The 25,808-nt window shown below is 48.8% G+C and overlaps 11 protein-coding genes across 11 annotated transcripts; 7 read left to right on the top strand and 4 right to left on the bottom strand.

Annotated features, from left to right (window-relative positions):
- Positions 1-413: 413 nt before the first annotated feature.
- N7517_010316 (Leucine Rich Repeat domain protein) lies at positions 414-2,516 on the bottom strand (the record flags this gene model as incomplete). The annotated part of the gene is made up of 6 exons (XM_056728039.1): positions 414-1,109; positions 1,160-1,700; positions 1,753-1,880; positions 2,012-2,122; positions 2,183-2,314; positions 2,370-2,516. The coding sequence occupies 6 exons, from the start codon at positions 2,514-2,516 to the stop codon at positions 414-416; spliced, it is 1,755 nt and encodes a 584-aa protein (XP_056573854.1).
- A 412-nt stretch (positions 2,517-2,928) lies between these two features.
- Positions 2,929-4,774, top strand: N7517_010315 (uncharacterized protein; the record flags this gene model as incomplete). The annotated part of the gene is made up of 4 exons (XM_056728038.1): positions 2,929-3,108; positions 3,160-3,240; positions 3,297-4,499; positions 4,577-4,774. The coding sequence occupies 4 exons, from the start codon at positions 2,929-2,931 to the stop codon at positions 4,772-4,774; spliced, it is 1,662 nt and encodes a 553-aa protein (XP_056573853.1).
- A 374-nt stretch (positions 4,775-5,148) lies between these two features.
- On the top strand, positions 5,149-6,252 carry N7517_010314 (NAD(P)-dependent alcohol dehydrogenase; the record flags this gene model as incomplete). Its single annotated transcript, XM_056728037.1, has 1 exon — positions 5,149-6,252. The coding sequence occupies one exon, from the start codon at positions 5,149-5,151 to the stop codon at positions 6,250-6,252; it is 1,104 nt and encodes a 367-aa protein (XP_056573852.1).
- A 424-nt stretch (positions 6,253-6,676) lies between these two features.
- N7517_010313 (RTA1 domain-containing protein) lies at positions 6,677-7,644 on the top strand (the record flags this gene model as incomplete). The annotated part of the gene is made up of 3 exons (XM_056728036.1): positions 6,677-6,839; positions 6,899-7,147; positions 7,199-7,644. The coding sequence occupies 3 exons, from the start codon at positions 6,677-6,679 to the stop codon at positions 7,642-7,644; spliced, it is 858 nt and encodes a 285-aa protein (XP_056573851.1).
- A 143-nt stretch (positions 7,645-7,787) lies between these two features.
- N7517_010312 (Zn(II)2Cys6 transcription factor domain-containing protein) lies at positions 7,788-9,071 on the bottom strand (the record flags this gene model as incomplete). Its single annotated transcript, XM_056728035.1, has 2 exons — positions 7,788-8,948; positions 9,003-9,071. 2 exons carry the CDS (start codon positions 9,069-9,071, stop codon positions 7,788-7,790), a joined length of 1,230 nt encoding a protein of 409 aa, XP_056573850.1.
- Positions 9,072-9,733: 662 nt separating this feature from the next.
- On the bottom strand, positions 9,734-10,318 carry N7517_010311 (uncharacterized protein; the record flags this gene model as incomplete). The annotated part of the gene is made up of 1 exon (XM_056728034.1): positions 9,734-10,318. One exon carries the CDS (start codon positions 10,316-10,318, stop codon positions 9,734-9,736), a length of 585 nt encoding a protein of 194 aa, XP_056573849.1.
- Positions 10,319-11,006: 688 nt separating this feature from the next.
- Positions 11,007-14,597, top strand: N7517_010310 (putative nuclear pore complex subunit Nup85; the record flags this gene model as incomplete). The annotated part of the gene is made up of 3 exons (XM_056728033.1): positions 11,007-13,526; positions 13,585-14,086; positions 14,146-14,597. 3 exons carry the CDS (start codon positions 11,007-11,009, stop codon positions 14,595-14,597), a joined length of 3,474 nt encoding a protein of 1,157 aa, XP_056573848.1.
- Positions 14,598-19,767: 5,170 nt separating this feature from the next.
- Positions 19,768-21,151, top strand: N7517_010309 (FAD-dependent oxidoreductase; the record flags this gene model as incomplete). Its single annotated transcript, XM_056728032.1, has 2 exons — positions 19,768-20,060; positions 20,113-21,151. 2 exons carry the CDS (start codon positions 19,768-19,770, stop codon positions 21,149-21,151), a joined length of 1,332 nt encoding a protein of 443 aa, XP_056573847.1.
- A 1,170-nt stretch (positions 21,152-22,321) lies between these two features.
- N7517_010308 (uncharacterized protein) lies at positions 22,322-23,839 on the top strand (the record flags this gene model as incomplete). The annotated part of the gene is made up of 1 exon (XM_056728031.1): positions 22,322-23,839. One exon carries the CDS (start codon positions 22,322-22,324, stop codon positions 23,837-23,839), a length of 1,518 nt encoding a protein of 505 aa, XP_056573846.1.
- A 267-nt stretch (positions 23,840-24,106) lies between these two features.
- On the bottom strand, positions 24,107-24,910 carry N7517_010307 (uncharacterized protein; the record flags this gene model as incomplete). The annotated part of the gene is made up of 1 exon (XM_056728030.1): positions 24,107-24,910. One exon carries the CDS (start codon positions 24,908-24,910, stop codon positions 24,107-24,109), a length of 804 nt encoding a protein of 267 aa, XP_056573845.1.
- A 390-nt stretch (positions 24,911-25,300) lies between these two features.
- On the top strand, positions 25,301-25,789 carry N7517_010306 (EthD domain-containing protein; the record flags this gene model as incomplete). The annotated part of the gene is made up of 2 exons (XM_056728029.1): positions 25,301-25,459; positions 25,526-25,789. 2 exons carry the CDS (start codon positions 25,301-25,303, stop codon positions 25,787-25,789), a joined length of 423 nt encoding a protein of 140 aa, XP_056573844.1.
- Between the last annotated feature and the right edge of the window lie 19 nt (positions 25,790-25,808).

The following is a 25,808-nucleotide window of genomic DNA, read 5'->3' as shown; positions in this document are numbered from 1 at the left end:
ATCTTGAGTATTTACCAATTCAAGCCGATGTTTCAGTTTCGCTAGGCTCAAGCTCTATTCTCATTTTCTAAGTACGAAATCCCAATTGCAGGATTGTGATTCTTGGGTACCAAGCTCGGGAGTTTGACTTCTATGTTTTGCATCAGCTGATGCCCATGCAGGGGTCTGTGCTAGATCGCATTTTCTTTCCCAAGACGGACTAATAACCCGCAAGGCTACGATACATCCAAACATTTAAAATAATATAGATGAACAAGGCAGTCTCGATTTTGAATTTGTCTTCGTGTCATACACCAGGTATGTTTGATCATATCTCATTGTATTGTCTCATTGTATTGTACAAAGGTGATGCCCCAGGAAATTTCCTACCATCAAACGCCAAAGAAAAATAGCCAAATATCGCTGCGAAGCCCTTAGGTGACAATCTGAAGTCCTTTTTGCCGTCCATAGTCAATAGCATCACGAGACACACCGTCACATCCTTTTATGACCAAGCCCTCGAGATTTGGGCCGGGTAATTCATCATTCCGGGCATCCGCGAACATGCGAATGGCACAGCCGGTAATTCTCGTCTGCGACAAGTCGAGAATTCTCACGTTTGGCAATACTGCCCACAGTTTTCCAACATTTCCATCGTCCAGGCCAGTCATGCCGGCGGCTCCCACTTCAGTTAATCCTTTCAATCCTGGATTCGCTCCTTCGGGGTCGAGGAGGAGACGAATGAAGTTTTCACTATGGATGTTGTGGCAAAGGTTCACGTGAAGGGTTCGGAGAGGAGCCTTAGAATGATGTAGGAACATCGAGAGCGTGGAGTGGTTGACCCATGGGGTGTCATGGAATACTAGGGTCTTCAGGTTTGGGAGTCCATGATCTCCCGGTAACATAAAATTCCCAACGCGAGGAGGATCGATGGACCCTGAAAGCAAGCGTAGGCTCTCGAGGCTGGTTGGAAGGATTGAATAAAAAGTATTCAGGACAGCTGCGCCCCAAAGTTCTAGTGTACGGAGCGGGGGAAGATGCTGCTCTTCCTGCACCGGATCAAACCGGTATGATCGTGGTCGCACGGGGTCGCAGAGCAGCCGAAATTCCTCTAGATTGGGATATGCAGACTGAATTATGTTAGCACAAGTACTGGATACCAAACCCAGAAAAGTCTTACCGATCCCAACCCTGGAATTACATCCGGGAAGCTCAAGACTTGGGGATTTTCTTGTCGAGACGCAATCGTCAGGCTCTTCATGTTTGGAAGATGCTGAGGCCACGTCGACGTGGGTCGGGGCCTTCCGGTAGGAATATCCCAAACATGGAAAAACACTGCTTTCTCAAGTTTCGAGAGGGTGGATAGAATACTCCCAACGCATGCGTGCGAAAGGCTGATATTTGCTCCACACACGATACTCTTCAGTTGTCGAAAGCTTTTGACTTTTAGGTAAAATTCTTTGGGCTGGTCGTGGGGAATCATCAACTCCAGGTGTTCCAGGGCGGTGCATCTGCTTAACATGTTGAGCACCTTAGGCGTAGTAGAGGGAACAATATTTGCAATGGTGGCATTTGTCAGCTGCGCTCGCGATCGATGGATGTAGTTTCGGACAGATGTCCAAGGTACACGAGACCTAGCTCCGGTGAGGTCAACATGCATCCAGAGGCTGGACAGACCGTTTAGGAATCCGTTCCATCCTTTGCAGACGCGTAGGATCGCCCTATATGTTGGAATGAGCTAGTGGATTTCAGAAGTGAGGATTGGACACTTACACGATCTGCTTGAAGGGAAAGCCTTGAAGCGTGAGTATGGCGATCTCTAGTGGCAGGACCGTAAATGGGTCGCGCCTGGTTCCCCCTGCCAGCCTATCCTGCAGTTTCTTGAGCAACTGTGTGAGGACCTGGACATAGTTAGTAAGGGGAAAATAAGGAAAAGTGAGAGAGGAAACCGTAAAGCAGAAATAAGAGGATAAGGACATATAGCAAAAGAAATATAGTATATATGGGCGAACAGAAAAAAGGAAAGACATACCTTGCGGCCTGAGTGATCGGCTGGAAGTTTCTGGAGGGCATATTCGTAGATTTCTCGAGCCTTGTCAAAGCTCCCATCTTCACATAGGACCTTGGCTAAGCGCAAGTATCCCTTTGTCCAAGTCAGTCATGAATTTATAATTGAGAAATAAGCATTGAGGTGGATAGTTACAAGGTGATCATTGGGTGTAAGCTTGACCATAGCTCTAGCATCAGTACGGGCCTGGCTGTATAGTTTCAGCTTGCAATATGTAGCGGCCCGATTATCCAGAATGCTAGCATTTTCATCATTCAAAGCCAATGCCTGGATGTGCGGATGATTAGTATGAGTCGCGACGGAACAAAAAGATGGGGCGTACCTGGGTGAAGGACCGAAGGGCTCCTTGGAGATCACCAACTCTGTAGGCATTTTGACCTGCTCGCTGAAGATTATCGGCTCGGTTTATGTCAAGCTGCTTTTTGGAAATTACTCCGCGTACTTTGCGTGTACCTGGCCTTGAAGCCATGATGAAAAGCAGAAGCAGATGTGGTTGGTGAGAATTAAGTAGTGGGGTAGGGGAGGAGTAGGTTTAATGCCACGCAAGGGACAAATAGAAGATGATGGTTGGATGACGAGTTATGCGCACGCGTTATGTAAATGCCAACGCACTATGTTGCCTTCATATCACTCAACCTTGGAATTGCTTCTGGATTACAAATTTTCATACAATTTCAATATGAGTAGCTCTCAATGGACATCTCCAAATAATCTTTTGACACATCGCGATACATCCGCAATAAAACGGGCAGAATCAGATATATTCTCACCGCCTATAGAGCTGCACACATGGTATGAACAGTCCCCCGTACTTGCCGTGTTTACTTTCTTCCCCATTCGGCATTTGGAGTTATCTGCAATCGACAGAAGTGATCGCTGCCATGGAGTCGCATAACCTGCAGGCAGCTTCGACCTATGTCAACAACATTCTGCTGGCAAGGGGCCTGCTAAAAGGTGGTCGCGCTATCGATTTCGCCGACCCAGAAAACGAAGATGGAGGGATAGACGGCACCATGGCTCGTGTGATCAACTTGGTCAACGATTTAGTGTTGAGACGAGACGTGCGTGTGCTGCTCTGAAGCACAGCTGGGAAAGCGACTGACATATTCTAGCGCGAATCCGAACACCGCGAGAGCTTATCTACAACTATTCGCACGCTGCAAGCCAGTGAGGCGGAGCAGACCACGGAGATCGTAGGTGTCCACTCTATTTATGCCGCACAGCGCGCTAACATCCCTTGCTTTTGTAGGGAAAACTGAAAACGAAAACATCCGAGTTGACCCGCTCACTAGCTCTGGCAGAGGCGCAGGAGCGCACGTTCAAGTCGCACATGTCTAGCGCCGAAGCGAGCATCCGAAGCTTCAAGGAGCAAGTCCAGCGCATGAAGAGCACCGTTCAACAAGTCCGAGCGCAATGCGCCAACGATATTCGGAAGCGGGATTTGGAAATGCAGAAGCTCAAGTCGCATCTGGCTGAGAGACAACGAGGCAAGCGCGAGGGTCTGAGTGTGACTACTATCAATATCAACCCTGCGTCGGATCGATTACGTCTTCTGGCTAGCGGTGGGGAACGAGTACATGACCCTGGATATAGCTTGAAGCAGGAGACGACCGACTTCTTGACCGAGTTATGCCAGCATCTCAGTGATGAGAATGATATCCTGATTGAGCTTGCGCGAAGCACTGTTCGTACTTTGAAGGATCTACAAGGCTTGACCCAACCTGAGAATGTGAATGGCGAGAATGAGCAGTCGGGCATGACTACAAGCGTAGGGGCTCATAAGTCTTCTTCGGGGCCTGTTACTTCGCTTCCGACCTCCTGTGAAGAACTATCCGTTCACATGGAAGCAGTGCTCGAGCATCTACGAACGCTGCTTACCAATCCCTCATTTGTGCCTCTTGAAGAGGTTGAGGTGAGAGACGAGGAGATCAAAAGACTGCGGGAAGGCTGGGTGAAGATGGAATCTCGGTGGAAGCAGGCAGTTACCATGATGGGTGGGTGGCAGCGTCGTCTTGCAGATGGAGGAGATTCTATCCAAGCGGACGAATTGAAGCGTGGCATGAATCTCGATCTCAGCATTAACTCAACCGAGGACATAAGCATGCAAAGCCTGCCAGAGTCCAATCCCATTCCGACAATCCTGGAGGACCAATATGAGGAGGAAGATACGAGTGAACTGGAGGAGAAAGCACCAGATCCTGAGATGCTCAATCCCCCGAAGATGAGGTCCAAGATTCGCAAAGTACCCGAACGACCCGATCGCGTTCTGAGGGAACGCAGTGAAAACGCCATGACAAAGCGCCCCCGGAAGGTCTCATTCACACCGGGCTTACAAGGCTCACCATGTGTGGACAACACCGACGACGAGACCCTCAAAATTAAAGCCTACAAAACCGAGACTGTGACCCGCAGGCCTACCAGGCGAAAGACCGAAACAAAGGAATCCCACCAGGTATGCACCGAGAACTATTTCCCCGGATATTCCCAGGATATTCCCAATGAGATCCCGAGGACTAATTCGCCCTACAGCTCAAGCCCAATGAATCACTAAGCGTGCACCAAAAGCTGGCTGCTGTCGAGGACGAGGCCCGCGCCGCTCAAAATGAACAAAAGGAGCGTGAATCACGAAAGAGAAGCCGAACCGAGAAGGCGTCCAGGCCGGGAAACCGGCGCCGGAGTACTCTCACCACTGATGAGCTTGACGATCTGATGGGCGTGGCCCGGTGAAAGATCAATTGATACCCCCACTAGTCTGCACTGTACATACTTGGAGCGAGTGCATGTAAATATGGAGTCACTTTTGCAAAATCGCGTACGATCGTCATGAATTGAACCTAATAAAGGATATTTATTGCCGAGTTAAAATGGACCTCGGTAACTTGGCCATCGGCTTCTCCGCATCATATATCAAGCTTGTTTTTTTTTCCCTCCATTTACCTTAGACCATTCAACCTCATACGGATGCGACCCTCTACTTTTGAGGTCTCTATTTCTGCATACCCAGGAATCTACGAACAAGCTTACAATTACCCAATTCTATCCCTCGTCACACCTACCTCGGCACATCTCCAAAGCGCAACGATAGAGCAACCACCAAAACAATGTCCCCTCCCACAGAACCAGACACCTTCAAAGGCTGGGTCGCCCATGACGCCAAAAGCGCCCTAACATACACAACCTACACCCCAAAACCCTTCACACCCACCGATGTCGAAATCTCCATCTCCCACTGCGGCATGTGCGGCACCGACATCCACACCCTACGCTCAGGCTGGGGTCCCACCGACTATCCCTGCGTAGTCGGCCACGAGATAATCGGCACAGTAACCCGTATCGGCAGCGCCGTCGAATCCCAGCACAGCCTCAATGGAATCCGCCTCGGCGATCGCGTCGGCGTCGGCGCACAGAGCGGCGCCTGTCTACGTGCAGACTGCGAAGCCTGCGCTGACGGCGAGGAAAGCTACTGCGCCCGCATGACTGGCACATACAACGGACGGTACAGCGATAAATCCAAGTCGTATGGTGGGTTTGCGGAGACGTGGCGCGGGCCTGCGCATTTTGTATTCCGGATTCCGGATTCGCTACCCTCGGCTGAGGCGGCTCCGTTGCTATGTGCGGGTGTTACTGTGTTTGCGCCGATGAGGAAGTATGGCGTTGGGCCTGGGAGGACGGTGGGGATTATTGGTGTTGGAGGGTTGGGACATTTGGGGATTTTGTTTGCTAAGGCGCTTGGGGCTCGTGTTGTTGCTATTTCGCGTTCGTCGGGGAAGAAGGCGGATGCTGTTGGTGGGCTTGGGGCTGATGGATTTATTGCGACCGGTGAGGAGAAGGGGTGGGCGAAGAAATACTCGCGCTCACTTGATGTTATTCTGTGTACGGTTTCGGCGCATGATATGCCCTTTGCGCAGTATTTGAGGCTGCTTAAGCGGGATGGGACTTTTGTGCAGATTGGTGCGCCAGAGGATGCGTTGCCGCCGCTTATGGCTTGGAGTTTGATTCAGAAAAGTGTCAAGGTTACTGGGTCCAACATTGGTTCACCTGATGATATTCGGGCTATGTTGGCTCTTGCTGCGAAGAAGAGGGTCTTGCCCTGGATTCAAAAGAGAGATATGGCGGATGTTAATCAGGCGCTAGTTGATATGCATGAGGGGAAGGCCAGGTATCGGTATGTGCTACAGAATGGGGGTGAGCAGGCGAAGTTATAGGGCTTATTGGAGTAGATTGGAGATTTTACCTTAGGATATCTAATTGAGTGCATGGATATAACTAAAATGAACGATACTTTCCCAGCCTTTCTATACGAAATACGAATGCAACGAGCATCTCCACTTTACTTATCCATGGACCCACTTGATAAAAAATTAAGATTTAAGGTTTCGTATCTCGTACCGTGCTCTTTATCAGGTTTAGTGGGTATCCACTCCTCCATATCAGGATATGAATACGAAGATGCTAGTATACGAGATCTCCTTTTCATACTCCACGAATTTGGATTTCCAGGGTTGCCTGGGAACATTTTTAGAGAAAACTCTGAACTAGCACATATATAAGACTAGTTTTCAGTTGTGTTTTCCAATTTAATTCAATCCAACCTGGCCTTTCCTCTTATCCACTCAATCCACATTCAAGATGTCTTCTTCCCAAAACGGCTGGATCGCCTATACATACAACCCCTCATTGGCTGCCGCAGCAGTATTCATAGTCTGCTTTGCCATTGTCACTTTATTACACACATTCCATTTGTTCCGTACGAGAACATGGTTCTTCATCCCGCTCGTGATCGGTGGATACTGTAAGTACCACTTTACTCAAAGCGGCCTCCAGACCTCTTGAGTACTAACATACTTCCAGTTGAGCTCGTTGGATATATTGGCCGGGCCATGTCAGCGAAAGAATCGCCCAATTGGACCATCGGACCCTATGTTATGCAGAGCACATTGCTGCTCGTTGCGCCGGCGCTGTTCGCAGCAAGTATATACATGGAACTGGGTCGGATCATACTTATGGTCAAGGGCGAGCAGTTTGCCTTGATTCGAGTTGGGTGGATGACCAAGATTTTCGTCGCGGGTGATGTGTTGAGTTTCTTGATGCAGGCTTCTGGTATGTTTCTCTTCTCTCTTCTTTACTAGCTCAACGCTAATCCTTCTGCAGGTGCGGGAATTATGGTCACCGGCTCATCAGACTCCACGAGCACCGGCCAGAACGTTATCATTGGCGGTCTCATCGTACAAATCGTCTTCTTCGGATTCTTCCTGATTAGTGCGTTCATCTTCCAGCAGCGCATGGGCTCTCACCCCACTGCTCATGCAGTGGCGGACCAATACCCCTGGCGCAAGCATATGTGGGCGTTGCACTCGTCCAGTATCTTTGTTCTCATTCGGTCTGTCGTTCGTGTCGTGGAGTATGTCCAGGGCACGGAGGGTTATCTCATGAGCAATGAGGTTTTCATTTACGTCTTTGATGGAATGTTAATGTTTGTGGTGATGGTAATTTTCGTGATCGTTCACCCTAGCGAGGTGAATTATCTTCTTGGCAGGGGAAGAGTCGTGACGGCTATGGGTGGATTGAAGGTTATGGAGGGCTCGGGTGCGGTTTAGTCGGGAATTATCGCGATAATTTGGAAATATTCAGGCGATTCGATTTCTTTTTTTCTTTCGATTTGGTTATGGAATTTTTTCCGCTTTTTCGGCGCTTTGAATTTGGGTATATATGAATATCACAATAAAAATGCATCAGAACGTCAAGTGTCAACCTGTTCTAGAAAGTTAACACCGAGAGTCTCTTTCATTGCCCATTGGACCAGCGGCCTCCATTCATCGTCTAATATTGCCCACACGGCCTTGGAGACCCTGACACACCACTCATCAAAGCACCAGCGATGCTTCAAATAATGCAAGAGCACGCCATAGTGCGCTAGCATGACTAGTGCCAAGGGGTCTCGTTCGCGCAGCAACTCCATAAACCGAGGCCTCAAGCGGATCGCCCACCTCCCGGCAATCGTATTTGCCCTAATCCCGCTATAGCACCAATTGAGCATTTCCTCCAAGTTCGCAATAGCCGCTTCATAAACCTGCAGTTCGTGATTCGCATCTCGTGATTTGCAGACTTCGTTCGCCTCGCGTAGTTGTTTGAGCATAGCAGCCGCGTCCCCAGGAATCGGAACCTGAACCTCCTCAACCTGCAAAATCGGTCCAAAGGAACTGTCAAGTAGAAAACTCGTAAAGTCCCGCGGCGCATGGATGACTTGCTGCACGCCGCGTGTCAAAACAAGAACTTGGTACAAATCATCGACGCAGGACCACGGATCCTGCACGTCCGGCGTATGCGGGAATGCGAAGGTGTAGATAACCACAATTCCTGCAAAAGCAAACATAGCCTTGGCATTACTCTCCTTCACGTCACCCAGCAGCTCCCGGAACAGCGCCAGCGCTTGATTCTGGTGCCCGACGGCGCGATTGAGATACGACGCGCGACGGGTCGGCTCCGGCCCCGTCCGAGCAAGATGCAGCGATGACAGGGCCAGAATACCGTGCATCAGAAATGGGTGCGAGAGGGCCTCCTCGGGTACGATGTTGCGCCAGATTGGATCGGTACGTTCGTTGCGTGACAGTGTGTGGAACGTCGTGTTGCACCACTGTATCATCAGCTCTAGGTCTTGGAGGTTCAGTGCGGACCCGCCTGGGGTTGCCGCATTTTCGCTGCCAAGTTGGCTCAGGATTCCGAGGGGGTCTGCTGCCCCCGCCCCTGGTGTTGAACTCAAGGATGAACGAAGTCCCGGTACTAGGTCGCTTGGCTGTCCGCTGTCGGATTCATTTGCCCACAGTAGGGAAGTTGACGACCCGTACTCACATTCGGCATGGCGTTTGGCGCAGTTGGTGCAGGATGGCCGGGATTCATCGCACTGTGATGGGATGAGTAGACTATTTTTTTTCCTTTTTCAATTCTCGTTTCATACCTTCACTCGACGCCTCTTGCATTCCACGCAACCGTGGCGAGATTTCCGGTGTGGTCGTCGGAGCGCCATAGTCATGAATTTGTTGGATCCATAATTTGGAAGAAAAAATGAGACTCTGGGTTTATTTCAGAGTTGGTTTTCCCCTAAGGGCAGGCAACAGGATTCAATACCGGAGGGACCTCGGGGGGGAGTCCTCGGGTCCCGGGGAAAGTATAGGATTATGTAACAACACCCTGTCGATCAAACAATCGAAAAAAGGCTTGTCTAAATCTGAAACATTGTCTCGCTTGCACTGCCTCGCTTGGCTTTAAATATTGAACCCTTTAATTCGTTTATAGCGTACAAGAATAGTCGCTTATATACTCTTCTTTGAAACAACCTTTTTCAAACTCTTTTTAGTCTTCTCAGAGACTGTCTTACATGGATTTCCCTTTACATACCCCTATCGGTGCTGTAGCGGGAAGAATAAACCAAATATAGAATATAGTGATCGAATCCAGTGAACAAGGTGTGAGATGTGCGAATTAACTTTTCTATATATATGACCTTAAAGCAAAACACGTAGTAAAGCTGTTCATATTTAATAATGCCAATCCAGAAGAACGTGGCAGTCGTGCCGAGGGTATCATAGCTAAAGTAACACTAAATAAACAACAAATCTCGCTAAAATTTCCCTGGCTTCGTAATTGTGTGATATACAGAACGCCATTAATGAAACCTCAAGTCTTGGCCTAACACGCTCCCCCACCTGCAGCGCCGCCCGCCCCTGTCGACCGCTGTCGACTGTCCATCTCGACAATGCCAAGTCGCGAGATAAGCGCCATGAGGTAAAACTGCGGCCCTAGATGCAAGTAGATATCCAAGTAGCCGGTTGTTTTGGAAAAGGTGCCGCCGGAAGAAAAGACCGCCACCACGGTCTGCCTGGCTCCCTCGACTAGTTTATAGTTTTCCGAGCCGGTGCCAAGCGAGTGGGTTCGTTTCCAGGTGAAAGTTTGCTTTGTGCCGTCCTCCAGCTCCATGCAAAACCAGTGTGTGCGCTTCATAAAGCCTTCCTTGTGTAGGTATTGCCAGTCCATTTTGTTGGGCCGTTCGGGGTCCCCTAGACCGATCTCACAGTCTGAGGAGAAGTGTCGGAACTTACACACTCCCGCAATAGGCCCACTGGAGTCAGCGCTGCGGTGGAAAGTAAGATCCGGCTTTCCTGGTGTGAAGGAGGAGCTGACGACGCGGTAGAGGTGTGTTTTGTCTTTTGTGCTGACATCATAGTGGCTGCGCCAGGAGCTATGGGTGATGATATACTGGGCAGCTGGATTCATGATGAAGATTATGAAATTGAGAACGGTATCATTTGGAGTAGATTTGTGATTATTTTCCAAGGACCTGAGACCAGTGAGTTCATTATATATCTGGATTCTCAGATCAGTCAAGACTCAGCCCTGTCCAAATCAAGGATCATTGGGATCTGTTCGCAAGGCTGAGGTCATTACATATGCCCACCGAGCCTCTGGGGCAATCAGATACATCGTATTTGGCCCCCAACTGCTGAGCCCTCCAAGGCTGTCTGGTGATGCTGGCAGTGCAGGGCAACAGACCAATCAGGTTGTGGCCCCAAAATAGTGAGTGATCGCCACGTGATGGTCATCCCACATTTGGCCTGATCTACAAGGCTCCAATAGTGCGTAGTCTGAATAAGCAATTGCACGTGACCTAGATTCGGGGAACATCACATGATCTGGTTAGTGGTGCCTGAATGCCTGATAACTTTCGCCGTCGCGTCGAAGCGGAAAGTGAAGGGCAAGAAAAACAAGCAAGTTTGAAGAAGAGGGAACTTCTCTGACAAACAATCAACTGCATCGACCTTCTTCGCTGATTGGCGAATCAGTCTCTGTCGATTGAGATTGCCGTTTGTTCCATCTAACAGTTCTTAGAGCTGTTGCGGCCCAAAACCTGCATCCTCTGATGCCGTCAACCCGTCTGTTCTCATTCTGATCAACCCACCCCGCGATGTCGTTCCAAGTACCCTACGAGTCCAGTCCACCTGAGACTCCAGACAAAGATCGCTCTCGCAGTCTCTGGAGCAATGTATCGACAACTCCTGCCGGCCCTCCGCCATCCACTGCAGGCTCATTCATACCGCATTCTACATCAAACATTAATGGTGGTTCGCGGATCAACTCCTTTTCCACAAACGATACCTCATTCTCTACAAACCAAAACTCCTTCTCGAGAAATGATTTCTCCAACTCAGTCTTTACCAAATCCGGTAACATCAATACGAATGACAGCATATTTGGCTCGTCCTTTGGATCGATGGATTATGCCATGCCCAAGCAGCCCAAAGCTCCTTCCGCTAAGCCTGCAGCTCAGTCTAGTCTTCGCTTTGGTGTGCCGAATGGAGGCGGGCTTGGGGATTCGATGGATTTCGGACACTCTAATGGGTTTGCCTCGTCGCAAATGAGTGACTTTAACGAACAGGAAGGCGAGATTGAACCGGAGGAAGAGGAACTCGAAGAGGAGGTGCAAACTGAAGAAGAAACGGACATGAGCACCCAAGATCGACCCAAGAGTTTCAACTTCTTAGACTCAGCCTTCGGAAACCCTTTCGGGTCCCAACCCTCCATGGGTGCGCAGCGCAAACCAATCTATTCGAATCCAAACGATGCCAAGCGACCGAAGCTTGATGAGCACTGGACGCACCAGTCGCCCATCCGCAAGACCAACCTGGCCCCCAAGAAGCCGTCCGCCATGCCATCCATTCTTCACAACCTTGCTGCCAGATCCCGCATTGCCCTTGTTAGAGAGCCAAGTGAAATGATTCTTAAGACGGAGGACGCCTTGGGAAACCTTTCCGACGAGCTCAAAGCCGCGGAATTCAAACATGTCGATTTCGATGCTGTATTGTCTAAGGTATCAAAGGACTTGGCGGACAGTTGGCAGACTTGTGCCGACGAAAGTGGGATTGACCGGCCCTATGGTGCCCATACCGGTATTGGGCCTGGGGAGCAGGCTCCCAACCTTGTGAAAGCTACCTTCTTGGCTTCGTTGCTGCTCAAAATCCACCACCCTCCTCGTGAAGCACCCTCGACTGCCAACATCAACCCCATGCGCACCGGGGCCGCTGGTATGGTGAAAGCCATGACGAGACTTCCCGTTCCTAAGCCCCTTCCTCAAGTTTTGCTTGACTGGCTCAGTGAAAACCACGCTTCGCAGACCAAGGATCTTCAAGCATTGAAATATGTGGAACCGAACCCGACCGCATCCTCAAACTTCTGGGATATTATTATTGCGTCTGTGCTGCGCGGTCGTTTGACTGATGCCGCAGGTGTTCTCCGTTCCGCAGACTTCAACTACGCCCGATCAGCAATGGAGGATGGGCTCCCACAGCCTGGTTATCGCGGCGCACAACTACAAAATATCCAGCGCTGCGTCAACAAGGCTCTTCAAATTCTTGAATCATGCCCTGGGACCCAATCTGAAGACTGGGAGATCACCGGCCTTGATTGGTCTCAGTACCGGAAACGAGTTCTTTCGGCTGTCACTGACCTGGAGGAGTTCGCCGAGGGAGAAGAGCGGGATGAGTCGATTGTGCCGGTTCCAGAAAATCGCTTCCAGGCCGTCAACTTTGGATTGTCCACTTTCAACTCAAACACTGCCAACAAGAACCCGATTTCATTCGCTCAATCAGCTCGCATGGCAGAAAGCCGTGTCCCATGGTCAATTTACCAGAGCTTGAGATCTATCTACCGAATTCTTCTGGGCGACCCATCTGCCATCAAGGGCAAGTCTCAAGACTGGGTGGAGGCGACCATTGCATTGACGGCATGGTGGGATGGTGAGGATGACACCGGCTCCACTATGGATTTTGGCGCTACCTCATCCAGCGATAACTTCCAAGATTTCTTGCGCTCGCGCGGCCCAAAGAACCACGTTCGCGCTGTTGATCGCAACATGCGTGGCGCCTACCTCGACCGCCTCGAACTAGCCCTCAGTCATACCACCAGCGATGGGTCGGACAACGCTGATTTCAGACCTAATACGCTCAGCAGCGTGGAGGTCGGTCTCGCATCCGTCTTTGAAGGCAACGTGCAGGGCGTATTGGAGTTAGTACAGTCATGGTCACTTTGCGTGGCTGCCGCTGTCGCAGAAGTTGCCAGCCTAGGAGGTTGGTTTGAGTCCGGAAGCAGCCAAAAGACCGTACCTGGCTTGTCTGAGGATGATCTTATGGTCCTTTCGTACGGGCAGGATAACAAGTCCCCGGCCCGCCATTTACACAAGGACGATATTCTTCAAAATTACGCACTTGGACTGTATGACCGAGCCGTTATCGAGAACGAGCACAGCTCTCGTGAAGGCTGGGAGCTGGCTATTGAGGTACTGAGCCGGTTCGACGATGCAAACAAGATGAAGAAGGCCGTGACCGAGATTGTGGATAAGCTTCCCTTGGAGAGCCCTGATCAGTTAGATAAACTAGTGGTTCTCTGTTCGGAACTTGAGCTGGAGGACCAAGGGCGTCGGGTATCTGAGGTGAGTGGTAGAAGGGAATCACTTTTGACTATCTGGCCAAATGCTTACTTATTGACAGCGATTCGGTGACATGTTGACCTCGAAATCCGAAAACTTCGGTCTGGCCCTCGTCTGCTATGCTCGTGCCCAGAGCCGGCGCAAGGTCAAGTCAGTGGTCGACCTTTTGATTTCCTACAGCTTGGTTCAATCACGCGCGTACCCTGCGACGGCTGATCTCGATGAACAACTGCGCTCCTTGATGAAGGAACCCAAAGCATGCCTGTCGTCCATTGCACAAGTCGACGAAGAAGCTGCTCGGATTCTCCAGTTCTATCTCAGTGGCTACGCGACGCTGCGCCGGTTCTATGAGATTCGCGACGAGGAATTTGAACTACAAGAGGGCCAACAACCACGGTACAAGCCGTTGGCTCGACGACGCGCCGCTGCACAAGCTCTTGCGGCTGTCATTGGAAGTGCGGCGGATAATATTTACGGAGGTCTTTACGACCCAGATCGTGATTCCGCTGTGCAAGTGGATGGACTGCTGGCTCTGCTGGGTGAAGCCTGTGTGTTTGTGAACCGTGAGTCTCCCAAACTAACCCACGTCAATATAATTCCCTGATACTAACCTTTTAACCAGAACCCACTCCAGTCCTCTCTGTATCCCAACAGTTCACCATCTTGTCCGCAATTGAGGACCTGGAAACTGTCACCCCGCGTGTGTACGCACAGTGCGAGGAATGTTTCCGCTCTACCCTACTCGAATACCAATCATCCAGCGGGGGATCAGATGGGCTCCCCTCTCCCCGCTCGCTATTGAAGAAATCTGTATCCAATTTCTCCTCCAGCTTCGCCTTCATCGGCAACGACATGCTTGAGTCGGCGCGCACCCGGTCCAGCTCAGGATCCAACCCTACCTCCGTAGGCAGCTCAGGCGTCCTGGTGCCTGCCTCAGGTGACAAAGCCAGCGCCGATCGCGGATGGGATTGGCGGGTCGGCCTTCCCGAGACTGCCAAGGGTGAGGATATCCTACGGATGCTTCGACTGGGATTAGCACGCGGGTTGAGTCACGGGGCAATGGGATCGATCTGAAATTACGGCGTTAGAGTAAGACGGAGGCCTAGTTTTGAAAATGGTGTTTTTTTAATCCGGGAATTGAATTTAGCTTAGCACCACTTGCACACTACATTTACCTGTTCACCCGCTTTGTCTTTGTGACAGGCGCTGTACGATATCAGACCACTCTAATATAGTGTATTACTCTCTCTTCCCGTTTCAGCACTCGCGGCCGTGGAGTGTTAGAAACTAACATGTGGTTTAGACACGATCATGATGGACCGGATCTGGCCCAAGGCCAAGATCTCTTTGACCTCTCCCCGACGCCCTTACGTGCATAGTACCCTCAACTCGTAATTGCTGATCCGAGCCTACCATCCTAATAAAGCGACTATAGAAACCCAATCTTTGTATATAACGTGTCAAATCCAACTCTGATATCGCACAATATAGGTAGCGCAACTGCATGCCCATAACAACAAAGCTCGAGAAGATGCGGGAGTTTGTTAAAGAGTTCTCTCGATACAGCTATGAGTAGACAATTCATGCCATTCGAAGAGACACCGCTTTGATTACTAGCATAACAATATAGAAAAGATACGAAACTATCTTCTAGAAGGATATATCCCATACTTGTAAGGCTAGTCAACTCAGTGTGCCACCTGGGCATAACTCTCTTATTGGACACTGCCTGACCGGAAGCTATCGCCTTCTCGAAGTAAATGTGCTATTTCCATTTGTATTTGTATACTACTAAGAAAAGGGGTACCTCAGAAGTTAAGGCCCGAGAAGCTAAGGGGGGGTGCTAAGGCAGCCTAGAGTATATAGCACACTATATAGTTTAATATTGTAAAAAGAGGCAAGGGTCGGTTACTTCTTATCTGATCTTTTGAATGCTTTTTTAAATAGTCTTTTATACTACGCTTTTATAACCCTAGAAAGTGAGATCGGACTAGATTACTGGCAATATAATCCAATGAAAGAGTTGTGTCCAGGCACACTTAGTAGCCCGTAGGTTGGTATTAACACCATTCTCTTCTATCAAAGAATTCGACTATTTCTGCAGAGGTTCCAAAACATTGGAAACTTCACTAGGTAAAGTTCTAAGGATAACTAATGTCTCATATTGAGACTCGAAGCGCGTGGTCGGAATGGACAAGTGCGTGTGTGGAAGTTGTGCCAAGGAGGCCTTCGGCATTTGGCCCGAGAAACGGCTGCCTTAGCAAATTGTGTAAAACCTAGCGTCAAGCTAACAAACCGGTTAATTCCTAGGTAACCCTGTTAGTGTTAGCGTCAGCAGCTGAATGCGGGCGCCTAATCCGCTCCCAATTATCTTGAAGACTCATTGTAGCAGAATAGATGTAATCATATGAGGTCAGCCCTATATATCCCCAGTAAAAGTGACAGGGGGCTGTGTTAAGAGGCTCTCTGAGTCAAAACGCCCCGATATCCACTTTGGCACGATCGTCATCCAGTCATATGGTCATTTGGGATCCTTGATCCGGTGTGAATTGTATTTGTGAACTATTCGGCTACACAGCCGGTGGCTCACCGACTCATTGTACCGAATTGCTGGTTATGGCTGGGCTTCTTCACTATGTGTTCACCGTCTTTGCTGTGCCACACTCCCTGCCACACTTATCCCCGTTTCGATAGGGGTGTCATAGTGAGAGTCAGAGTGAACACTACAGCTGAAGAATAGGACTGGACTGGTCTTTTGTGTATCCCCCACTATCCTCACATGCATAGAGGGGTAAAATGGATATGCAGATAGACAGTGGAGTATATTCAGACTCATTTCTGTCCAATTGGGCGCGCCCCGTTAGGTTTCTGCCTGGGGCTACCCATAGGGCTGAAGGATCTACAAATGTATTGTATCCCGATACTGATTCTATACTCTATATAACGCTCATTCCCTCTATATACCCCCTCAAGTCTCCTTTCGGTTCATTCTTTCGTTTCTTTATATTCGCATTATTTTCTACGTTCTACTTCTGTTCAATCGGCTGGTACGCTTCCTCTCTTTCGGCTACCCAAACAACCCAACACAGCCATACTTCAACCCTCCGTCTACTACTCCAAACCCTCTCCAAATATCATACGATGTGTTACAAAGTCGTCGAACGATACTCCGTCTGCAAATGCCTCTATTTCGAGCACTCGATCGACCCATGCTCTGCTTATGGACAGCGCGGCCATGAAGTACAAGAAAAGACCGTCCTCGTTGGCTATACCTGTGACAGACACTCCGGTCGCGGGATATCTGCTGCTTCACCTGGTGTAAGGCAGTGGTCTGATTCGGGGTATGGGAGTTTGGATTTGAGTGCAAGTCAGGATGGCAGTGACAATGAGGAATGTTGGTAGATCTAGGGGTGGACCGTGTATCATGGCTGTGCCCTGATTTCGGAGGGGGTTTGGGTGTGTTGTTTTCTGTTTTCTGTTCTCTTTTCTATTTGAATTGTGGAATGGGGGTTCTTCGGGTATTTATTGTCGACACTGGTGTTGGCGATTCCCGATGCCGGAGAGATGTGGGTCCTTTTCTCTACAATCCTTTCTCTGCGCTTCATTGCTTTGGCTTTTGCAATGCTGGGGTTCCTCCTAGCGAGCGGACTGCTTTGGGGATCATTGATTGATTCCATCTGCATTTTATTCAACCGGGTGTTGAGTACCCATCAAAACGCCTAATACGAAATGCTGGTCCATGTCTGGAACGGAGGGTGCAGGGCGAATGTGCGAACGAGAATGGCTGACGAAGATACGTGTGAGATTATGCTGTACGGATGATGGGCCATGATGTTCTGAAGATATAATGCATTGTGGGCGTTTCTTTTGTCTTTGAACGTGTCTGTCGTCATATGTCCTGGATTCCGAATTTGGAGATGAGGACTGGTTCCTCTTGTAGCAAGCGATAGTAATCCATTGCATTTATTATTCCCGGGATCTATTGAAAAGCCGCCAAATTTGCCTGTGCAGTTGAAAGAAATCCAAGCCATCTTGGATGTAAAGGTGCTTCGAACCGTGAGAGGATCAAGGTAATCTGGCTGTGCGAAGGTGAGCCGGAGACTGATTCGCTGAATCCTGCGAATGATACTAGGTACTATGTTAGCCTGGTATGTCCCTTGATGTTTGTTCGGTCACTCACAGCTGAGTAGTCTTGGTAAAGTCCAAATTCTCGCAAAATGATCCAACTGTAGACATAGGGCAGTTTTATCGTGGTCGATATGTGACAAAAGTTCAAGCGACGCCATTCCCACTGATTTCATATGCAGATCGAGGAAGATGAGAGCAGTGAAGATGATGAAACAAATTGCTGGATCCACTTGTATGCAGAAATAGCTATTCCATTGTCCTGCAATCTGAGCAATGTCCTGGCACGTCTCGAGAACTTGCTGCCAGCTCGCTATCCATCCGTCATCTTGTGTTCGACTACAAGCCACAATAGCTGAGAGTAATCTTGCCATGTGGAGATGGAAGACAGTGATTAGCCTTGCGTGGTGTTCAGGAGGGGATTCATTTGTAAATGCATTGCGTCTGGGATTGAACCAGCCAGGCGGAAGTGTGGCTTCGCCATTTGGCCTACGTGCGTCTAACAGGAGAGATGTGTTGATAAAACTGTTGTCGATGAGATATGGTGTGCCGAAAGATAGACTGGAGTATGAATCGAGACGGTAGATACACCACCACACTGAGCGCCATTCTTGAATATCTTCCTTGCCGAGACATCCCCAGTCAGGACACATCGCTTGAAGGGGCTCAAGGCGATCAAGTCCAATTCGATCGGGCATGCGTGTTAACCTGCCTGTGCGCATCCATGATTGGTGGCTAGGAATTGGTGAAAATCCTAGACTGCTAGCACGCAGGCTCTGCGGAACTGGTCAAGGGATGGGGAATCGCCGACAATGTCATCCTCGAGTAAGCTGGGGCCTAGCAATAAGTCGATTCGAGCATTAAGGGCAGATTCGTTGGGGAAAAATTTGTATCCTGTAAGCCTTGCCGTTATTGTGACTATCACAGAGATGAGTCCTTCGTTACACAATGAGTTTCGATAGTTCTCGAGAAACTTCGTCTTTGGGTACCTTTGGTAAAGATGGGAATTGCATCTTGGGCGATTTCGAAATATTGATCAAGCCTGTGCATAGATTCTCTCAATACAAAGCATATTTGAAAGAGAAAAGGGGCATACAAATATTCGTCTTGCTGTGTGGGAATCTCATACTGAGCAGGGGATTGACCATTGTCACTTGTTTGGGGAGATAATTCGGAGATTGGCGATGTTGAGGGCTCTAAAAATGGCCGGTAGATTGGTCGCTGATCTATACCACAAGCTTGGCATGTGGTACAAGGCTCTCTACCTTAATTTAACGCGCAAATAATGATCAGTAGAAGATACTTGACTCACCCGCCAATTGACCGAAGATGGAGTGGCTCAACATACATTTCGCCTTCTTACAACAAAAGCTTCAGTATCAACACAAAATGATAGAGAGAGCGGAAATACTGGATGCAGCTATCACAAACTCGCATGGCCTCTTCGGCCGTGGCCCGGCCTTCATGTTATTAACTCGGGTTAGGGGCTTGAGGTGGTGAAATTGCGCCAGCGAGTCTCGGATGCTCCATCGCTGTTTCAGAAAAGTAAACGAAAGACGCTTCAGCGAGATTCAGAAGCGGACGAACTGCTTATGATACCCCGGCGCTAAGCCTAATTAGGATTAACGGGTGCTCCGAACTATAAAACCTTCTTTTCTCCGGGCTCTCGTTTCAATATGAAGCCAATAAAAATAACGGTCTACAGATTGATAGAACGAAAAATAAAGAGACTAGTAAACCTGCAACTCGGCATTCGAACGGAGGAACTTAAGATGGGCCGGGTCTGGGTCCTCCGTGTCCACTCAAAACCACATGATTGCGCCGTACATATGTACTTTGTACGATAGACTTGAGATTATTGGGCGAAAAGGCGGGAAAGAAATGCAAGAGCTGCAGCTAAAAAGCAATTTGATTCGAAATGATCCCTCACAATTATTATTTACTAACTAAAATTAGCCTAGTGGCATGTAGGTCCACCCCTTGTAATAAGCTGACACGCTGACCTCGTGAGGCTAGAGATCTGCAGATATTTAACCCATTTCCTTCCCCAATCTTTCCAATCTCTGTGGAAGTGTGATATTCTCCAGCACGGCCGAGACTGTCCCACGATAGTCACAACATGGGGAGCGACTTCAAAGTCATTGTGGTTGGCGGCGGCCCAATAGGGCTAATTGCCGCCCATGCGCTTCACCGTGCCGACATTGATTTTGTGGTTCTCGAGCGCAGACCTGCTATTGTCGAAGATAAGGGGGCCAGTCTTGTGGTATATCCGACTACATTTAGAGTCATGCATCAACTCGGTATTTTAGAGTCATTGTTGCCTATAGGAGGAGAGCTTGAAACTCATATGTCGCTTACCAAAGACGGGCATGTCTTTAATGAAAGCCCAAGATATAGAACAATTCGAGAGAAGTGAGTCGTCGTACTGATTTTCAGGTGTTTCTGGCTGACGTTTTTGGAACAGTCATGGACATGGCCCTGTTGCTTTCGATCGCTCGGAAGTGGTTAGAACAATGTACAATTTGTTACCAGACATCGCAAAAGAAAAAGTCTTGACCAACAAACAGCTGAGCAATATAGAGACAAAAGGTGACGGGGTCAAGGTGACATGCGTCGACGGCAGTGTCTACCACGGATCAATAGTGATCGGCGCAGACGGCGTTCACAGCAAAACCCGACATGTTATGCGCGACATCGCCTTGAAAGAAGATCCGCTACGGGACTGGGATCCCGAAGAACCGTTCCCAGCAACATTCCGGCTTATATATGGGGCATTTCCCACACCGTCGCCTTCCGGTGAAGGAAACGACACCCAGTCATCGGGAAAGTCGGTCTCGTATTTCAGCGGCCCGAAGCGTAGCTGGTTCTTCATGAGCGAGAAACTGCCGAAGCCAACCAACGAGCGAAAACATTACACCGAGAAGGATATTAATACCCTCGCTGCCGAGTTTGCGGATTATCCACTGAACCGCACGGTCAAGGTCAAAGATGTCTGGCCGAAGATGTTGGCCGTAGGCATGACGGACCTCCATGAAGGAATCGCGAAGCACTGGAGTCTGGGCAGGATTGTGCTCGTGGGCGATTCTTGTCATAAGTTTACGGTTCATATGGGACTTGGGTTTAACAATGGTGTTCAGGATGTTGTGGTGTTGTGTAACCGTCTACGAGGTGCGGTTCAGAGTGCTTCTGAAAGAAACCCAGATACAGCTGCCCTTACGCGTGTGTTTGATGACTACGAGAGAGTTCGAAAGAGCTCGGACTGCTCGCTCGTTGCGGATTTGGCAAATACGGGATTGGAGACTCGTATGTACACTTGGTACAACTCTCTCTACTGGTTTCTTTCTCGATATATCATTGCTCTTTCAATTGTTGAGGGCCTGGCACTTCGATTTTCCTTTTCTCCTGGGTTTCAGAAAGCACAGGTGTTGGACTATGTTGAGGCATCGGAGCCGATGAATGGGAAGCTGCCTTGGCTACACCCGATGAAGACTAAGATACTGTGATATACTGCTATCTCAATTAGATATTGTCAATAATTCCTTTTTAGCCAGAAAATAATATGCTTGGCTTTGGGCTCGTCTATCAACCATAAGCTTCCTATGCCAGTGCTAGACCTTCGCAAAGCCCATCGGGCCCACGATGGGGGCCCAAAGCCCAAAATAAGCACCAAACAATACAAACATTCTAAGAAACGTGACTTTTTTTAATTACCTTATGTTTAGATCCCATTGTTAGCTCTTGATTAGGGTAATATTTTATTATTTTAATTAATAAGTTATTAATAACTAGTAGAAAAGTCAGAATACAGCGATTACAAGATGCTAGTTGAACCCCCTAAATGGGCTTTGATAGGGGCCCAATAAAAGCCCATCAAAGCCCATTGGGTTGGGTTGGGCTTCGAAGGTTAGGCCCATTTATGGGTCACTGCTTCTATTTAAGTACTCAAAGACTTTTGATTTTTGATTTTTGATTTTTGCTCACTATTACTAGACCTAAATATATTTCTAAGCAGTATCATTGGGTATCTGACACCTGAATTAACAACGCTAAAGAGGGAATCATTTGCCATGTCATACTTTATCTTGTACCTTTAAGGCAGAGCTGTTTCCCACGTAATCCCAACACATTTCTTTAAAATTCCAAAGCCAGATTAAAATACATATATGGCGGGCCAGTGGGAAGTTGCCTCAACTATTGGGACCTGGGTGGCCGTTATACTAGCTATACTCGCCCTCGGGGGTCTCCTAGGTCCTTTTTTAATCTGGAGAGCAAGTCAGACAGACCGCCACCAGGCTCTTGACCGACTAGAAAAGGGAGAAGCAGAAAATGGAGGATATATATCCAAAGGTCTTCGCGTCTCACCAAAGATTCGACTTTTTCGTCGTGTCCATGCCCCGCTCCTACAACAAGAACCTCAGTTGTCCGGTCATACACTGGCCCCGATACCAGTCACAAATGTTTCGCATAAATCGGCGAATTGGGTACAGTTCTGTCTTGCGATGAAATCATACAGGCTTTATACCAGCAAAGGAGATCCTTTAATCGTCCGAGCGGGTAGAACATGGCTACCCATGCACAAAAATTGGATTTTGATCATGGGGATCATAGGCCGATTCTCAAAACGGCCTGATCATGGAAAACTGCCCTTGCCAGCGAGAGGTCGTCTGAGAGGTATGCAGGCCCAGCCCGGGAGAGTCTTCCAAAGAAATCGGAAATTTGACTCAGCCTCCGGCAATGGATTTCTTCAAAACAGCTGGCTCCTGCATCCCCGTGGGTACGGGACAAGACATGAGATAGACGACGATGATGGAGACCGTTTCGGCGCTCTACATGGTGTATTTGGTACACTGTGGACGGCAAGTACATCTTATCGGCAACCCAATCCCTCGAAGGCATACTATACCCAACACAAGACAGCTGAGACGGGGGAGCTGTCCGATAATGCCCTTAGTATTGGCAACCTGTTTTGGTTATCTGTGGGGTGTATTCCTATAGTCAACGGGAACATCTACTGTTTGGAAAATGTCAGCGAGATCGTGGATGAAACGCACCAGCAGACACCACACGAGAAGGAAGAAATAGGCCTCTATGTTTCAGATACCGTTGATCGGCGAAATGCTCACTTTGAGGTTGACTCCGACTACGAGACCGAGTCCTCTGAATCCTCCGAATCCACCAGGAGACGGAATGCCCGGAATAAGCGCCACAAAGCGAACTATGTCATCCCGGCTAGTGAACGCAGAAATGGACGCCCAACAGATCCCCGGGTGTTCCGTTTCAGCACTAGCACTGACCGTGTCGAAGCCCTCCACAATGTTGCAAACAGCCTCGAAGCCACGAATGCCCATGGAGTAGTGTGTTCTCTTGAAGAGATTGAGGTTCCCAACAATGCCAAGAGCGAGCTTGAGGAGTCAGTGCGCTCAACGTACCATCCGATTAACGGCTCCTGGGTACGATTAGGCAGAGTTTCCAACAGCTCTCGCCGCACCGGGAAGCCGATCCTTACATTTATAGAGCGACAATCAGCTCACGCAATTTCAAAGGCATTACTCGACATCCCCATATCTGTAGATGGCTACTTGATGCCCTGCAACCAATCCTCACTTTGTCGGGCGACACTATGCAATGCTGCTCAATCTTTCCCGCATCTCATAAGCCGGATGGCAAATGACTTGGACAGTTTGTCTATTCCCACGGCGGATCAAGACAAGACTGCCACCCTCTTTAACAAATTCTTAAACATGTGTCTTGATTTTAAGCCGGACAGGATGTTCTTTCGCACTCTTTCTGAGCTCGACTCTGTTCTGTCGACATTTCTTTCCCCCAATCTCAAAGCGAATACTGCAATCGGGGTTGTTATGCTCACCAGTGCAGAATTTCGGGATATTATTGCACAGTCCGCTAGACTTATTCCGCAATCGAAAGACAAGTGCGTTGTTTTGGATCTTGGTCAATCACCGACCTTGAACATTCCCTCTTCAATGGGCGTTGTGCAAAAGTTTCCCCTTGACTTATCTGTTCTTTGCCCTGATCAGCAAGTTCGCAACGAGCTTATTGAGATAAATTATCACCAACTGCTCTTCGCGGCTTTGAAGGCGTGCTTGCGGAGCGTTGTTCTGGAGACCAGCCTTGACTCGACGCCTTTGTTTGAGGCATTCTTGGAGATGGGGGAAACTGTACAGATGGGATAATTATCGGAACTCTGAGAGAGGAAGGGGAAAACGATATGAATATATTCATTATCAGTATAGAGGAACAGAAGAAGAGGAAGAGAAGCAAGGCACAAAGCTACATAGACTGCTCGGCAGTCCTAGCAAATAGGGTCAGGTAACTACACTGATCCTAACAATAGTCAGTTACCATCTGTCATGTGTAGATGGACTCTACAGTCTCTCGTATAATTCACTAACTATTAAATCTTTATATGTATCAGTTCAATGACGACGAAGTTAATCTCTTTAATCCGAAGCCTGGAGATCGACCCAAATCTTGGTAATATTCACATTCGCCGGTCGCAACGGATACACAACTTCCCCTTCCTCGTCTTTCTCTTCATATGTCGTTGTGTGAATCTGCGCAATGATAGTCCCCTTGAACGGTGCCGGCGGTTTTGACCACACCTTTTGCACAGCCTCAGAAACACTCTCGATTTGGATACCCCGGTATCCTTCAGCTGCGGAACGTCTCATCATCTCTTCAGCCAGCAGCCTCATAAGTCCATGACCGGAATGAGATTTGACGGTGTTGGTAGCGTTGCGCATCAATACTTGTCCGCGGGCAGTGGGCTTCCACGATGCAGGATCGCGCTGGTCGCGCTCCTCGAGGGCGTGATAGACTGTTCCGAACAAGGGCAGTGTTGCCACCAGAGGTTCTATCTGAGCCACGTCTAGCTCATCAATGCCATCATAGGCCATGGCAATTGAGACTAGTGGGAAATCCATTTGCTCCGCAAGCTCGACTTCAGTGGCATTCTCGTCATCCAGATTCCAGTAGAGCTTGCCCCCAGTGGCTACAGACTCGGGTCGCTTGTACTGGTATTCTTTGTCAAAGATACCAAGTGATTTCCCTGAATCGATCTGGTGCTTGATTAAATAGTGCGCATTTCGAAAAGTCTGATAGGCTCGTTGGGTTTTCTTCTCAGGATAAACAACTGGCCAAAGCGGGGAGTGGAATAGATTTGTTTGAATGCAAATTGCTCGGGCCCATTCCTCATGTTCTGGTCCAAGAACGCGAATTTCGTACTGCGGTGGGAGAGGTGCCATTTTGATCAAATTATGAATTTGAGATATAAGATAAAGAGAAATGAAGATGCCAAGGGGATACGAGGCTATAAATACTCGAATTTCGAGTTATTTAATACTAGGCGTCCACGTGTCTCCTCTATTAGCGCTTACCTAATTGTCACTCTGCAGTGTAACCATTTCCTATCGGTGCAAGGATGTTAGCTAAATATCTATATGAGTTACAGTCTTATTTTCTTGTCGGGTGTGGGTTTATAGGAAGTCGAGGATGATTTGCGGATCTATATCGGCCGCATTAGGCCTTTGGGTAGAGACCCCGGATACCACCGGCAACCAAAATTCAGATAGAAATGGAACCCCAGATACTGTCGGCGAACTTCTTCTCATACATGTTATCCACAGTCTATCAATATGGCCGCAGTCCCAGAGAGCCGACCTATAAAATTCACAATTACCCACCACCGCCAGCAACAACACTCCCATGAGGCATTTATGAAGTGGATGGTCGAGGAGCACCTACCTCTTGCCATGCCCGTCTTCGTTAAATACGGAGTGCTTGAATACTCACTTGTGAGTTGCTACTTGGACCATGAACTGCCTATGCAATTGTGACTGATTAGATAGTTCGGTATCTAGTTCGCCACACCCCCTTCTATCAATGACGCATTGAAACAGGAAATTATACAAATTCGACCAAGCTGGGATTTCGCTGACTTTGACTGTTTCATCGAGTACACACTTCCCGATGTGGAAACCATCAAGAAAGTCATGTCGGATCCAGAGTGGCAGATAGCGGTCAAGGACCAGAGTGACTGGGTTCAGGTCTCGAAGGCTTTAGTCTCCGTGGGATACTCTACCCCGTACGTGCTAAACGGGAAGCCTGTAAACATGGCAAAGTGATTGGGCATAGATCCGGGAG

The sequence above is a fragment of the Penicillium concentricum genome (genome assembly GCF_028827145.1).
Source record: "Penicillium concentricum strain IBT 3081 chromosome Unknown utg000006l_segment0_segment0, whole genome shotgun sequence".
Classification (NCBI taxonomy): domain Eukaryota; kingdom Fungi; phylum Ascomycota; class Eurotiomycetes; order Eurotiales; family Aspergillaceae; genus Penicillium; species Penicillium concentricum.
The sequence above is the reverse complement of the archived record's forward strand: the minus strand, read 5'-3'. Positions and strand labels throughout refer to the sequence as shown.